This window comes from Dama dama, chromosome 7, assembly GCF_033118175.1.
Source record: "Dama dama isolate Ldn47 chromosome 7, ASM3311817v1, whole genome shotgun sequence".
NCBI lineage: Eukaryota > Metazoa > Chordata > Mammalia > Artiodactyla > Cervidae > Dama > Dama dama.
The window spans coordinates 13,146,997-13,162,446 of NC_083687.1; the positions used below are offsets into that span (position 1 = coordinate 13,146,997).

At 46.4% G+C, this 15,450-nt stretch overlaps 1 protein-coding gene across 4 annotated transcripts in view; it reads left to right on the plus strand.

Annotated features, from left to right (window-relative positions):
* The window catches only part of RAB44 (RAB44, member RAS oncogene family), a 37,812-nt gene that overhangs the window by 1,402 nt on the left and 20,960 nt on the right, over positions 1–15,450 (plus strand). For 2 of the 4 annotated variants that reach the window (XM_061146569.1, XM_061146570.1), the window contains exons 2-4: positions 5,838–6,055; positions 12,515–12,626; positions 14,328–14,502. In XM_061146569.1, the coding sequence (XP_061002552.1) occupies positions 5,849–6,055; positions 12,515–12,626; positions 14,328–14,502 (494 nt within the window). In that variant the 5' untranslated portion in view covers positions 5,838–5,848. Of the gene's footprint in view, positions 1–5,837; positions 6,056–12,124; positions 12,292–12,514; positions 12,627–14,327; positions 14,503–15,450 lie in introns of those variants that run through there. The other 2 variants (XM_061146573.1, XM_061146572.1) reach the window with 2 other exon arrangements.

The following is a 15,450-nucleotide window of genomic DNA, read 5'->3' on the forward strand; positions in this document are numbered from 1 at the left end:
GGTGAGGTGTCCAGTAGGCACCACTTTCTTATGCAGTGTCAGGGGACTGATGGGAATGGGGTGCAGCTCGACTAGGAACCCCGCCCCCCCCCCCACAGGGTGCCAAGAGCATCCCACGTCCTGCGATGTGGCCACAGGAACTCCATTTCAGGATTGTGACTCCCTTCACTTGTGAGAGCCTGACATCCTCAGTGACGTGGCACCCACATCACAGCAGACTCTCCTCCCCAGGGCTTCAGCTCTAGAAGCTTCCACAGCAAGTATCTTATCTTTCTGCCTTATGTGTGTTATGTCCATCAACAGAAGTACACGTGGAACTTGAGTTTCTAAGTCTGACAGCCAGAGCAAAGCCTCCCCCTCTGCCCTGTTTCAAAGCCCTGGCCCATCACGGCTGCTCCGTCTGACGTCTGTGATCCACAGAAGCATCTCCTCCCCACCAAGGAGATGCTTCTCCAAGAAGTGGTCTTGGGGCAAGTCTGTCCTGTGACAAACCCAGAGAGAGGTATCTGGTACCAGATTTGCTTCTGATGTCATGGCTTGGGCTGGTGGTCTCTGCCTTTCGGAGCCTCCCTCTCTCAGTTTTCTCATCTGTTGAGTGGGTATAAAATCATATCTGTACAATATCTGATTTTTATGAGACTCAAATGGAATTTCACCCGCATCCATGCTATCACCACCAATGTCATGGGCTACTTTTATCCAGTGGTTATCCTATGCCGTATTCGGGACATAGCTCTGAGTGTTTTACATTGATTATATATTCAACAAATATTTGCTGAGTGCTGACTGTATGTGAGGCACTGTTCTAGGCATTTGAGATAGAGCAGAGAACAAAAGAGTCTTCTATTCAGTAAGAGGAGGTGCAAATTTTACAAAACAAATGAATAAAAGACTATTCTGGGAAGGTGACAAACGCTGAGAGAAAGTAAAGCTGGGGAAATTCCCTGGTGGTCCAGAGGTTAAGAATCCAAGCTTCCACTACAGAGGGCATGGGTTCGATCCCTGGCTAGGGAACTAAGATCCTGCAAGCCACGTAGTGAGGCCAAAATAAGTTAATTAAAAAAAATAATAAAGTAAAGTGAAACAGGAGCTGGGCTCTGCTAGGAACAGGAAGTGGTGTTTCCAGCTCCATTGTCTTATTTCATCTTCACGGCAACCCTGTGTGGTAGATACTAGTCTAATGCCCCAGTGAGGAGAATAAGGCACAGAGATGTTATGTGACTTCCCCCTGGCCACATAGCTTGTGAGTGGCAGGGCTCGAAGAGGCAGAGTCTGCCTGACTCTAGAGCAGTGGGACTGGAAATCGCTGCCTCTCTTGGCCTCTTTTTCCACATTTATGGATCAAGAGCGGGGGATGGACCCTTTTCTGGTACTGACGCTCAGTGAGTGTTTCTTTGATTACAACACACAAGGCCCAAGGCCCAGCCCATTGGAAGGTCGTCGGGTCATGGAGGAAGGAGACCCCCTCTTAGGGGGACGGTGAGTGAGGATGGATGGTGACTTCCAGGTGTGGACAGATGCAGCCCAAGGAGGGGTGTGTATCTCGTCATTGTCTCCAGGGAGAGCTTGGAAGGTGATGTGGCTGTGAAGATACTGATACTAGCAGAAAGACAGTTGGATTTGTGGATGAAAATGTAGATGAAATTCTCTATTCTAACTCCTGGAATCTCATTCTTGGTTTGGTTTTTTCCTCCTCTGGTTTTTATTTTTATTTTTTTGCCCTGCCCTTCAGCTTGAGAGATTTCAGATCTTCAACCAGAGACTGAATCTGGGCTTTCAACAGGGAAAGTGCAAAGTCCTAACCACTGGTTGTTGTCCATTCGCTCATTTGTGTCTAACTCTTTGCAGTCCTAAGGACTTCCCTGTCCTTCACTATCTCCTGGAGTTTACTCAAATTCGTGTCCATTGAGTCGATGATGTTAGCCAACCATCTCATCCTCCGTCATTCACTTCTCTTCATGCCCTCAATTTTCCCCAGCATCAGGGTCTTTCCAATGGGTTAGCTCTTCACATCAAGTAGCCAAAGTGTTGGAGCTTCAGCTTCAGCAGCAGTCCTTCCAATGAATACTCAGGGTTGATTTCATTTAGGATTGACTGGTTTGATTTCCTTGAAGTCCAAGGAACTCTCAAGTGTCTTCTCCAGCATCACAATTCAAAAGCTAGCCTCTGGACAACAGGCAATTCCCATCTCCCCTGCTGTTTATTAAGAAAACTTTCAAATCTACAAAAGTTGAACAAATAGTACAATGAAAGCTATTGGACAGATGGCTCACAATTTGCCCCGTTTACTCCCTCCCCCCACCCACACACACTTGTTTCCTTTTAATTTGCTTATGTATTTAGGCAGAGCCATTTGAAAGTGAAATGCAGATATATATATATATATATATATATATATATATTATATATATACTTCAGCATGGATTCCTTAAAGACAGAAATTCTTCTACATGATCACAACATGGGTCACACCTAAGAAATTTCACATTGCTCAGTGAATATCTGATATAAAGTCCATATTCAAATTTCCCCGGTTGCCTGCAAAATATCCTTTATTTGTACTGTTTTTTTTTTTGAAGGAGAATCCAATTAACAATCACATTCTATATTTAGGTGTCATTTATTTTTATTCTCTTTCTCTCTGTTTTCTTTTTGGCTGCTCCGTATGGCTTGTGGGATCTTAGTTCCCTGACTAGAGATCGAACCTAGGCCCTTGGAAATGAGAATGCAGAGTCCTAACCACTGGATTGCCAGTGAATTCCCTATTTTTATTCTCTTGGATAGAGAACAGTCCCCCTGTCTTGTTTTTTCTTTTACAATATCAGTATTATTTGAGCCTACTAGTTGTCTGGTAGAACATCCCACATTCTGAGGGACAGTGTGAATCAGAAGAGGAAACAGTGAGTAACTGAGGGCCCAACGCATGCCCAGAAGAAGGCTGGGCAGCATGAGGGGATCCAGGGTTAAGTCTGATCTCTTCTGTCCTGGAACTCACTGCTAAATTATGTCGCCTCCCCCAGGAAGTCCTCCCTGATAGACACTGCTGAGGGAGTTGCTCCTTTTGCAGTGCTCTTGGCACTTGCACAGCACTTTGCAGCTCTTGGCGCACGGGTTTGCTGCCCCTTCCACACCGTGCTGTAATTAATCTTGTGTCTTCTTCTGCATGAAGCTGTGTGAGTACCTCCAAGGGAGACCAGGAGTTAGTCCATGCCTATATATGTAAAGGGCCAGGGGCTCCACTTGGGTATGTAGGTTGTGTCCTGCACAAAGGTGCCTGATCAAAGCTGGGGGAGAGGTGACTAGACTCCAGCCAACAGTCCACTTGCCAGCCCTTGGGCCCTGGCCCTGGGCTGCATCTGCCGGGAGGAAGGAACCCTTTTCCTAATTTGCCTAATGGAGCCACACACACCACGGCAGGCTCGCTTCCCACTCTGCCTGCATTCAGCTGGTGCTCAGTAAACAGTTGTCACTGAAATGCATGCTAGGTCTGGGAAGAGATGTGCTGGTGACTGTTCTTTGGGGGAAGAAACTCTGATTTGTAACTTTTGCTGATTCCCATGGTATAAATACTTCCACAGCAGCTGATCTCAAGCTGCTGAGTTGGGAAGAGAGACTCACAACTGGTTTTCTGCAAGTCCCTAAGACGTGACTCCAGTGTACCACTGCAGTTTGACATCTGTAATCTTTTTTATAAAAACCAATTCGTTTATTATTTATTTATTTAATGTTTGGTTGTGCTGAGTCTTTCCTTGCTGCCTGCAGACTTTCTCTAGTTGCAGTGAGCGGGGGCTCCTCTCTAGTTTCGGTGCTCAGCCTTCTTTTTGCAGTAGCTTCTCTTGCTGTGGAGCACGGGCTCTAGGGCACGAGCTTCAGTAGTTGTGGTGTGTGGGCTCTGTTGCTCCGTGACATGTAGGATCGTGCTGGACCAGGGATCGAACCTGTGTCCTCTGCGTTGGCAGGTGAATTCCTATTCAATGTACCACCAGGGAAGTCCCTTACATCTGTAATCTCAAAACTGCATCTGCAGAAGACTTTGAAGTCCCTGTGAAAGAGAGAGAGAGAGACAGACAGACAGAAACAGAGAGAAATGGAGACAAACCAGGTGGAGAGAAAGGGAAGAGAAAAAGGGAAGAGAAAAAGGCGATAACTGATGGGGAGCCAGTGAGAGGCAGAGACTCGACTTCACTTAAAAGTTTGGGGCCTCCTCAAGAGTGAGCAATTGCTTCATTCAGCTCCTGTGCAACCTATGTGAAGGAACTTGCTTAAGGGGAACCTAGACCAGCGGCCCCAGACTCCTGCCGTGAGCCACTTACCCCTGAGGCAGAGCCTCCTGATCCTTCTACTCTGCTTGTCTGTGACCTCTGACCCCAACAAAGAAAGCCCAGAGTGGGTGTGGGGTTCTGCTGCCCTGGTCCCTTCACACACGCTGTTCAAGTCTTCTAAATCCTACCAGCCCCCTTTAGAGCTTGACTCAAGTTTCACCGCCTGCACGAAGCTGCCTATGTCCACGTCAATCCCCTCCCCTCAATACAGCTTTATGTGCCTGTGACTTACTCCCCCACAGGCCCCCTCCCTCCCACCAGCATAGGACCTGACTCTTCTCCTTCCAGACTCCAGCCTCCTTCTCTCCTACCTTGAGGCCTCACCTGGACAAATCCTTATCCATCAAAATCCTTATCAACTGACTTACCTGACCTTCAGTGACAGATGAAAGTACCCCAATGAATGAATTGGACAACACTTACTTGAACATCTACTACGTACTAGGGAGGGACTTCTCAGGTGGTGCTAGCGGTAAAGAGCCTGTCTGCCAACGCAGGAGACCTAAGAGACCCAGGTTTGATCCCTGGGGGAAGATCCCCTGGAGGAGGGCATGGCTACCCACTCGGACTTGACTGAAGCGACTTAGCACTGATGAATATGCTGGGGAGCTAGGAGCAGTGTGGACAGAGGCACAGAGTAACTTAACATTCATATGCGTGAGCCCAGAACATCATCAGGTCACATAAAGTATGTGTTTGAAGTATGGAGGGGGGCTTCAGGGAGGATCTCAGAGGAGGTAGCCTCTAAGGTGAGGGAGGAAGAGGTATCAGCTAGGCAAGGGGGTGGGGGAATCGGGGAGGTTTGGGGCAAAAGAAGGAAGCATGGGGGAGAATCTAGAATTCCAGGAATGGTGGGTAGTTCAGAAAGGTTGACACGGACCATGATGGGATGTGGAAGTAAGGGGGCGAAGGATGGGCACATCTTGAAAGGCCATAAGAGCCATGTGGGGAGCTACTGATTCCCTGGTGCATATGTCAAAGGGGTGGAGAGATGTTGTTGAGGAGGAAAAAGAGGCTGGGGGCCAGCTGAGGCTGAGAGAGTGGGGAGAGGAGGGTGGAGGAGTCCCTCCAGGAAGGTGAGAGATGAGGAGAGGAGCTGGAGGAGCAGGAGGAGGGATGGCTCAGCTGCTCCTGGTCCTTCAGACAGCGAGATCCTGGACTGCCCTGTGTAACCGCCCCCAAGTCAAAAAATAGAACCTAGAAAGGCTGCAGAAGACTTCTCACTCAACTTGAGTAGAGAATTGAAGGAGATGAGGGTGTGTGGATAGCTCCGGGAAGGGCATTCCAGCCCGAGGGACCAGGAGGGGCAAAGGCCCTGAGTGGGATGTGTTGGAGGCCGCAGGTCGGGGGTGTGGATTCTGAGGTCCGAGAGGCCAGCACAGATCAGATCAGGCCGGGATCCTCCATCGGCCACAGTGGATTTTCTCCAGGGGTGATGGGGAGTCGTGGGAGAGTTTGGAGCAGGGAGTGAGCGTGTTCAGCAGCCCAGTGTCCCCTCACCGCTCTGTCCCCAAGGCCAAAGCACCATGGAGAGTGGACTCAGAGTGACCCGGAAAGGACGGAAGCTAGGCTCCAGCCGCCGGCGGCAGATGCGAGAGCCAGCTGATGGCCAGGATGTGCCGGTGGCCCCCGAGCCAGAGTCCTGGTCCTCCCAGTCCGCTGAAGAACTGCAGAGCTTCTTCCAGGACTGTGGAGCTGAGGAGAGGGGCTTTGTCACTCGAGAGGATCTGGCGGTGAGTCCGAGGCCCCATCCCATCCCCTGAATCCCTTTGCTTCTGCCTTCTGAGACTCCCCTTCCCAAGAAGGCAGACCTTTCCTGCTCTTTTCCCTTTGTCTCATCTCAAATTTGCTTTTAGGAAAGGCTAGGGATTTATTTATACTAAGGTGGGAATGACTGATAAGGTATTCTGTGTTACCCTCTTCCAGAAACACTTGCATTTTAATAAAGGAAAGGTTTTAAGTTAAATAAAGAAATTATAGATGGTATAATTTTAAGCCCATTGAGTAGGGAAGTTTATCTTGGGGAGCAGTCAGGGCCCTGGGAATAAAACCCTGTTAATGTCTGCAAACTTCAGTGAAACAGATCAGCCAATGTTGTACATGCCAATAAGGAATCTTAGGCTGTGGCCTAGACTGAGATTGGCTGATTTTTTTGTTTGTTTTTTCTTCATTTTCTACAAAGGGTCCTATGTGAGTTGATGGCATCTCACTGGACCTGCTGTCTCCTCCTGATTTTGCTCCATGCTCATGTCCTTTCTCCATCAAAACTGACCCTTCCTATCTATATTCTACCCTCAGAGCCACAAAAAAGTACAAATGGCTGATGTTAAAATATAATTTTCAAAATGGTAAAGAAAAAAGACTTTTGAGTAAATATAAAATCAATACTTATCAAAGATCTAGCTAATTCATTATTATTATCAATCAGTGAGGGACTCAGTATGATGTTATGACAGGCTCAAGGAGCATTTGAGAAGCTGCAAGTATTTATAGGCAATTTGGGCTTCCCTTGTAGCTCAGTGGGTAAAGAATCTGCCTGCAATGCAGGAGACCTGGGTTCGATTCCTGGGTTGGGAAAATCCCCTGGAGAAGGAAGTGGCAACCCACTCCAGTGTTCTTGCCTGGGGAATCCTCATGGACAGAGGAGCCTGGCAGTCCATGGGGTCACAAGAGTTGGACATGACTTAGGGACTAAACCACCACCATCATAGGCAATTTGACAGAAGAGTGTTAGGATAAGTTTGCTGAGTTCATTTTTGAAAATGACTAATGTCCAACAGGCCACAAATCCTTGGGGTTGTCTGTACTACTAGACAAAACTTATTTTCAACACTCCTGGACAAAATCTACAAGTTAACAAGTAACTTCAATATGTTGGACTTTTCAGGAAAGGTAAACAATGAGATGAACTAAGTGCATTCCTCTTGTCTAGACAAGGCTTGGGTAGTCTTTACTCCCGTATAATATTGAAAGGATGTGCTGTGTACCTTTTCACCTTATTTCCAAGTGTCCAGTAATTTCCTGTGATCATAAATAATCTCCAAGGTTTACTCTTGGCATAAAAAAGGCTGATCTCATTCGGTTTGGCTTGATCACTTCTGTAGGTGTAGTGAGGGTGCAAATAAAGCAGGTGGGTCTCCTTGATTGGGCTCTGCAAGTCTGAAATTTTGAAGTATTGAGCCATTTTTAGCTTTTCTCCAGAAGTTTTCATATAGAAGCTTAAGTTGAAATTTTAAAACCTCTGAAATTGACTTTTCTATCTAGAGTGACCTTCTGTCCCAGTTTGCCTGCACTGGAGGGTTACCTGGGATGTGGGACTTTCAGTGTTAAAACTGGGAAAGTCTTGGGCAAACTTAAACCAGCTGGCTTCCTTACTTCTATGGAAACCAAGCATAAGACTCTCTCCACTAGTTTTCACCTACACATGTGAGGGACTTCTCTTTTGAGGTTCTCAATTTTTCTAAGGGTGCTCTCCTGCCCCAAAGTAACCATTCATATTACCCGTTTTCAGGCCAGTTTTGCAGGCATTGTGTCCATGAATGCTCCTTACAGTGGACTTGTCACACCTGATTAAATGAGAATCAACCTTTAAATCAACATCTGGTTAAACAGTTGATCTATCCAACTGTATCCCAGTAAAAGGAAGGATAGATTCTTACGGAACCTGTGTAAATAACTATATTACCAGAGAAAGGAAGGAGATTCAGGGAAAGTATTGGTTTCTGAATCAGGAAGGGATCAGTGAGATTCAGATACCACTTAAAATATTAAATTTCAGCTTGAAAGTGAAGTGAAAGTGTCTGACTCTTTGTGACCCCATGGACTATATAGCCTGCCAGGCTCCTCTGTCCACGGGGATTCTCCAGGCAAGAATACTGGAGTGGGTAGTCATTCCCTTCTCCAGGGGATCTTCCTGACCCAGGAATCGAACCCAGGTCTCCTGCATTGCAGGCAGATTCTTTAATATCTAAGTCACCGGGGAAGCCCAAATTTCAGTTTACAAAAGCATAATCTCCTAAACTGAAAATTAGAGATAGCTCAAGAAGCCAGAGAGAAGACTTTCTCATAATATCCATAAAAGTAAAACAATAAATACTACTACTGGGACTTTCTTGGTGGTCCGGTGGTTAAGAATCCACCTTGCAATGCAGGGGATGCAGGTTCGATCCCTGGTTGGGGAATTAGATCCCATATGCCAAAGGGTAACTAAGCCAGAGTGTCATAACTTCTGAGCCTGTATAGCATAACCTGAGAATCCATGTGCCGCAATAAAAGATCCCGCATGCCGTAACCAAGATCCAACCCAGCCAAATGAACAAAATAATAATAATAATCATACCAACTGTATTCCCAACAAATAACCATAACTCAGTTTTCTTCAACCATTGATTTAGTTCCATGTGATTAATTCTTGATCCACTGGATCTTGGGTAAGCTGGCTGCTTCTGGACTGAAAAGAGTTCTAGCAACTGTAATCCACTGGCTCAGTCTGAAGGTCAGCTATTGTCAGCTTAGAACCCTATCTCCAAGCGAAGCAGCAGTAGTTAATAGAACCTGGTACAGGCTGTTTAAGGCTTTGACGCTGCACTTTGTGGAAGACACGAATTGAGCTGGTTTGTAACCAAGCCTTCAGGGTAGTTTGGAAAGGGAAGGAAAGCAGAAATGTGTTTAGTAATGAGACTGAAAGCCTGTAGCTTGTGTTTGTGTGTGTGTGTGTGTGTGTGTGTGTGTGTGCATTTTTTTATTGGCGTAGAGTTGCTTTACCTTGTTATATTAGTTTCTGCTATACAACATCATGAATCAGTCAATGTATACATACATCCCCTCCCTTTTGGGCTTCCCTCCCACCCCCCATTCCACCCCTCTAGGACATCACAGAGCACCAAGTTGGGCTCCCCGTGCTATATAACAGCTTCCCGCTAGCTTTTTACAGTAACGTAATAGTGTCAGAATGGAAGAGAGTAACATGTTCTGTTGGAATACAGTATATAACTATTTCATGAAGTTTGATCAGTATTTCCCCTAAAGAACATAGTCTGCATAGCAAAGACATTGAGAAATCTCTAGGGCCTTTCCCTAAAGCATGCAATTTATGAAATATTTATATAAAGGCTTTTTACCTATGTAAACTTAGCCTAGGAAAGGCTGGATATCTCTTCTGATCTGACAGTTCTTGCCATGATGCTCTTATAATAGTGATGAGGTATTTAACAAATAAAGGGAATGATATCTTGACATTTTTATTTTTTCTTCTAAATTTAGAATCTGATATTGGAAAGGCAAACCCAAAGAAATATCAGAGAAGGTAGGGCACTAGATTAAGATACAATCGCGAGATCCTGAGAAATAGTACTTGGTTTCCTATTTAATCAGTGACAATAAAGCATTTTGAGATAAACAGAAGAAGGCAACACTTCTGCTGTTTAGTCTCTAAGTTGTGTCTGACTATTTGTGACCCCCTGGACTGCAGCCCACCAGATTCCTCTGTCCATGAGATTTCCCAGCCGAGAATACTGGCGTGGGCTGCCGTATCTTTCTGCAGGGCATCTCCTGCATTGGCAGGAGGATTCTTTACTGCTGGGCCACAAGGGAAGTCCAACTCTATAAGAAGGGAATACTATTGAAAGGTTATTTAGCTCTTTTATATGGGAAGTGGCTTTGCTTTCTGTTTTTATGAAAATTAGAACACAATTGAGCCAAAACAAAGCAGAGAAAATTATTCTGCTGAGACATGGAAGCAGTTATCTGGGCAACGTACACAGAAGACTAGTAATAACCCTCTTTTAACCCTTGCCTGGAGCTCTAAGACCAGTTTATCATTTTAATAGAGATGGAGTCAAATTCTAGTTTTGCATGAATATAACATGTGGCAGTCAAAGTTTCACAAGTTTTATTTCTTTATGTATAAACCCATCAAAACTGAGCCAAATTTGTCAAAATGTTAGCATAAACTTTATAGCCTATTTTCAGACTCAGGTATTATAAAATCAAGGCAAATAAGATTCCCTCTCAACAAACCCTCTACAATCCCCCATATCCATTCAGATTTTGCCAGATACTTTAAACAAAACCACTTCCTTTATCTCCTGGAGAGCAAAAACATATCCCATTTTCCTTGCAGACACAGTTGTTTTTCTGTCACTCCTGTTTCTAGTATCAAGTAAAACACTGTAGTGATTATAACTTTTAACAAAGTAATCAGCTTTTATCTCCCAGAAAAAAAATTGATGGGCAAATAATTGAGAACTGTCTTGGACAGAATTTTAGTAAACTAGCAAAGCTCACAAAAACACATAACACAACTTTCTATAGTCACACATATGCCTTGCACAATTTTAAAAAGTTGTGACAGAATATATATAACATAAAATTTGCCATAGAATGTATCCTTGTATTATATTAATATAAGTTGGGGGAAACACAGACTGCTATTATTTAACTTTTGTAAACCAAAATTATTAAACCAATCTAATTGATCAAAGATTCACCTTAATTATCTGAATCTGGCTCCTTTAAAGTTTTTTGAGTTAGCTAGTTCTCATAAGAGGAAATTTTTTTTTTAAGTCCAGCACATTTAAAGCCTTAGAAGTTTGGTTTCTTTATTTTCTGTGACTTTGGGGGCCATTAGATTTATATAGACGCTTATTTGTCTCTACAAACCAGTCCACCCAGAGCCCCTGTAAGGGACGTAGTACTCTAAGTCATTAATACCCAGGTATAGAAAAATGCTCACACTCACAATGAGAGTTAAGGGCCTTTCTGAATTATAGACAGTCTGGCTTCTTTTCTACAACTCCAACCACAGTTCAAAAGTAAACACAGAAACACAAAAGCTCTCCAGTTCAGGTTTCAAAGAGCTATTCTCCTCCCCAGTGGGCACAAAATTCTTAACCGATTTGAGGTCATTCACAGAAAAACAAACACACCACCACCAACAACAAAAGATTAGCAAACCAGATTTTCCACTGTGTCTCAACCGACAGACACTGGGTCTCCATCATGTATTCCATGGAGATCTCCAAATGGTCAGCCCGTAAGACAGAATTCCCCATTGTGGCTACTGCTAAAACCAAAAGCAGAAAATCTGTAACATCAAAAACATAAAAACTGGAGAAACAGAATCAGCAAACAAAGTTCTATCACACTTGGGATTCCCTTCAAGAGCCAAGGAAAGCAGTGCCCAGGACTTCCCTGATGGTCCAGGGGTTAAGATCCCAGTGCAGGGGGCCTGGGTTCCATTCCTGGTCAGGGAGCTAGATCCCACATGCCACAACTAAGACTCAGCACAGCCAAACAAATAAGTAAATAAATAAATATAAATATATAAATATATATAAAAGAAGTGCCTCTGTTCCCAGAGCCCATTTAGGGCTCTTTTCTAGCAATGCAGCTTACTGGGTTCTGAAGGCTGAGTCCACTGTGGCATCTCCATGGAACCTCCAAAACTGCTAAAGCAGAATTTCCAAGAAGATAAAATCATGACCCTCAGACAAAAATAAAATGAATCTATACCAGAGATTTTATTTAGCTCATTTATTAATGGGAGATGTTCTGAATGGTTGAAAGAGCATTTTGAAAAGCGGGATAACTTAACAGGGAAATGTTAGAATCAGGTTGCTAAGGTAGATTACTTAAAGCTGGTTAATGTACAACAGGTCATAAATCTTTGGGATTATCTTGTTCCATCAGGCAAAAGTTATTTACACTTCTCTTGAACAGAATCTACAAGTTAACATGTGACTTCATTTAGTCTGGGATCTCTAATCAGTATCACGAGACAAAGTACATTCATAGAATCTAGAAGATGCTTGGGTGGCCTTGGCCCCTGTAGAATACTGAAAGGGTGTGCTGTCCATTTCGGGAACTTACTTTCCAGTTTTAGGTCATTTTTGAATAGTGATAAACATGTTGTGGGGAGGATTGGCTACTGTCCTTTTTTAGAGTCCTAATAGGATGAGACTCAGAAGAGGTAGGTTTTGACGCTGGATGGAGGAAGAGAAAAACTGGATGAAGTTCAAGGCTCTGCTAGGGTCCGAGAGACTCAAGGGCCGGTCTTGAAGGTTGAGGGTTAGACTCCGAAAATGGGGAGAGGGGAGGTGGGGGTGGCTGAAGATAAACACCTCTCCTTTTCTGAGAGTGGCCCAGAGCCTTCCCTGGTAGGATCAGCAGCCAACTTACCTCTGTCCTTGCAGGCGGCCAAGTTCAGCTTCCTGAGCAGCGAGGATGAGCTGGAGATGATCTTTGACTGGGTGGATGTGGAGCGGAAGGGACGCCTCTCCCTTGAAGAGTTCAGCTCCGGGCTCAGTATGTCTGTCCTGGGGGGGGCCTCCCGGGGGGTGTGCCGAGCACAAGGTGAAGCTGAGCAGACAGGAGAGGACGCAGTGATGACCCATCTCAGGACCCTCACGACACCCCAGAGGGCACTTCTGGGTGTGGACGACATATGGATGACTGTAGAGATGAGAACACTAAGCCTGAATGGGAAGCCACCTGGTTCGAGGCAGAGCTGAGACTTAAGACTATAGCCCAGGAGACCTCACTTCCTTTCCAACAACAAGAGCACATCATTGCTGGGAGGGGGCGGGGGGGGGGCCTTGAGCATTCCTCTCCTCCAGAGAGGCCTCTGGGATTGCTTTCTGGTGCCTCCCTTGTCTTCTGCCCAGTAAAAGCTTTCCTTTGAGCAGGAGGTTAGACACCCCCTGTTCTTGAGACCACAGGCCTTGTTTCTGCCTGGAGAAGGTCATATTTTGGCTTTGGTTAAAGGAATATGAGGCCCCAGGGAGTAGCAGAGGGTGATATTTAGTGGGTGGAGGCTCCCCAGACCCTTAGCTCCTGCTAGGCAGGGCAACTCCAACACTGGCTTCTTAAGACGGGCCTAGAAGGACCTAGAGACATCAAAGCTGGAAATGCACAATATTCCGGCTGAGCTTGATGGGGAAGACCTTTGGTCCAGGGAATGGAAGGAGTGGTGTCCTTGTAGAGACCCTGAAAAGGAATGTCAGCCTTTTACGTAGCCAAAGCCACCCCTAGTTCTTGGGTCTGCTGAGTCTCCAAAAGTTTGGGAGACAACAGAAAGGGGAGACCAGGATTCTGCATTTATAGGTTGGGCCCTCCCAAGAGACGGTTGCTCTGGCTCTGGTGATTGAGAAGCTGGGAGTAGGGAGGGGAAATTAGGGCCTGGAATCAGGGGTGCAGCAGACGGAACACTGTTGTCCATGTAGCCCCAAGGGGCCATCTTCACATCTGTGTCCAGCCGTGTCCACTATCCAGGGGACTTCCCAAGGCCTACAAAAGAAATTCAACTCCCTTCCCAGGGCCTACAGGCCAGCACTGCTGAGACCCTTCCAACCTCTTAGGCTCACTCAATACCACTCACCTCCTCCAGCCTGCCAATCTAGCTCCTACCTCAGGGCCTTTGCATGTGCTGTTCTTGCAACCTGGAATATGCTTCCCGAGAAACCCACATCACTTGCTCCTTCCTTTTAGTCACATCTCAGTTCCAGGGTCACTTCTTCAGGACCCTCCTGACCACCCTCTCTAAAGTAGACGCTGTCTAGTCTCTCAATGGAAATTACCCTGTTCCTTCCTTTAGCTCACTTGGAAAATTTATTTATTTATTACATGTGTCCTTTTCAGTATTCATAGAATGTCGGCTCCACCAGGGCAGATATTTTGGCCCATTTTGTCCCCAGCACATAATCGATGCTCAATGAATATCCCCTGACCAAGTGAAAAGAATGTATTGGCCACCCTGGAGCAGCGGTGTGACTTCTAACAAGTCTCTTGGCCTCTCTGGGCCTCAGACGCTCATGTGTAGAATGGGCACAGGGTCTACCGTGAGTAGACTCCCAAGGTTGACGTGAGGAATGTATGACCCTGGCCCTGTATAAATGTGACTGACGTAGATAGAACCATTTCCCCAAAGGCTGGTGCAGGGCAAGGTGGGAAGTCAAGAGATGGAGCCCAACCCCACTCTGCTCCTTCCTGTCCCCCTTTGTCCCACAGAGAACATTTTTGGCTCCAGCTCGAGCAGCCACAGGCTCCACAGAAAGAGGCCACTGCTCTCCAAGCGAGGATCTGTAGCCACCAGCTTCCCCGTGGTGGAGGAGGCCAACAGTGAGGAGAAGGAGGCATTTTTTGCCTTCATGGAGCAACTGGGAGCCAGCAACTCACTTCCTGAGTAAGGCCAGCAGGGTTGGAGGTGCGGGGGAAGGCACCGCCTGTCAGAGGGGGCAAGAACTGGCCCAGACATGGGATCAAATGGGAGCTGCCAGGCAGTGTTGGGCGGATATCCTGGTTTGGCCACTTGTTAGCTGTGCGACTGCAGGCAAGTAGCCAAACCCCTGACCTGCGTTTCCCTGGCTGTGGGGTGAGCAGAAGAACTGCTGTGGGATTAAACAAAGCCCCGGGTGGAGAAAGCCTACCCGCTGGGAGTCCATCCCACTCAAGCCCTCCCTCTCTGTCCTGCCCTACAAGGTCACTCCCCAGAAAGATTAGTAAGTTGAAGGATCAGCTCCCTAAAGGGACCCCACAATCTTTTTTCTTTTTTTTGACCACTTCGCGTGGCATATGGGATCTTGGTTCCCCAAGGATCGAACCTGCGCCTCCTCCATTGGAAGTGCAGAGTCTTAACCACTGGACTTCCAGGGAAGTCCCAGGACCACATTCGCAAAGATACAAACCTCCCAAGGGTGCCTTTTCCCCAAAAAGAGGGTCCCCCAGTGGAGTGATTTCAGGTGTGGTGATGCTCTGATTTGGGCAGGCTTGGAGACAGGAGGGCTTGGAGACAGTCTTGGGCTCTGGGATTTTGGGGTTCACTCATGCTAAGAGAAAGGGACCCTGCCTGAAAATACCCCTGGCACACCCCTCCAGGTCCCACTGGCTCTGTTACAACTAGCAAGGGAATCACCCTCGCCCATCTGCCCAGGTTTTCCCAGGTTCCCCTGCCCCACAGGGCTCTGTGAGGACAAGCTCTCAGAGGGTGGGGCAGGCGCTGTGGGCAGGCAGTGTGGGACTGGGGTACAGTCTGGCAGGGCAGCTGTGGTGGCAAGTGATTTACCTACTTGGCAGCTTGGCCTGGGCTCAGCCCTCAGGCATCTGTCTTCACGACTTAATTAAATCCACGTGA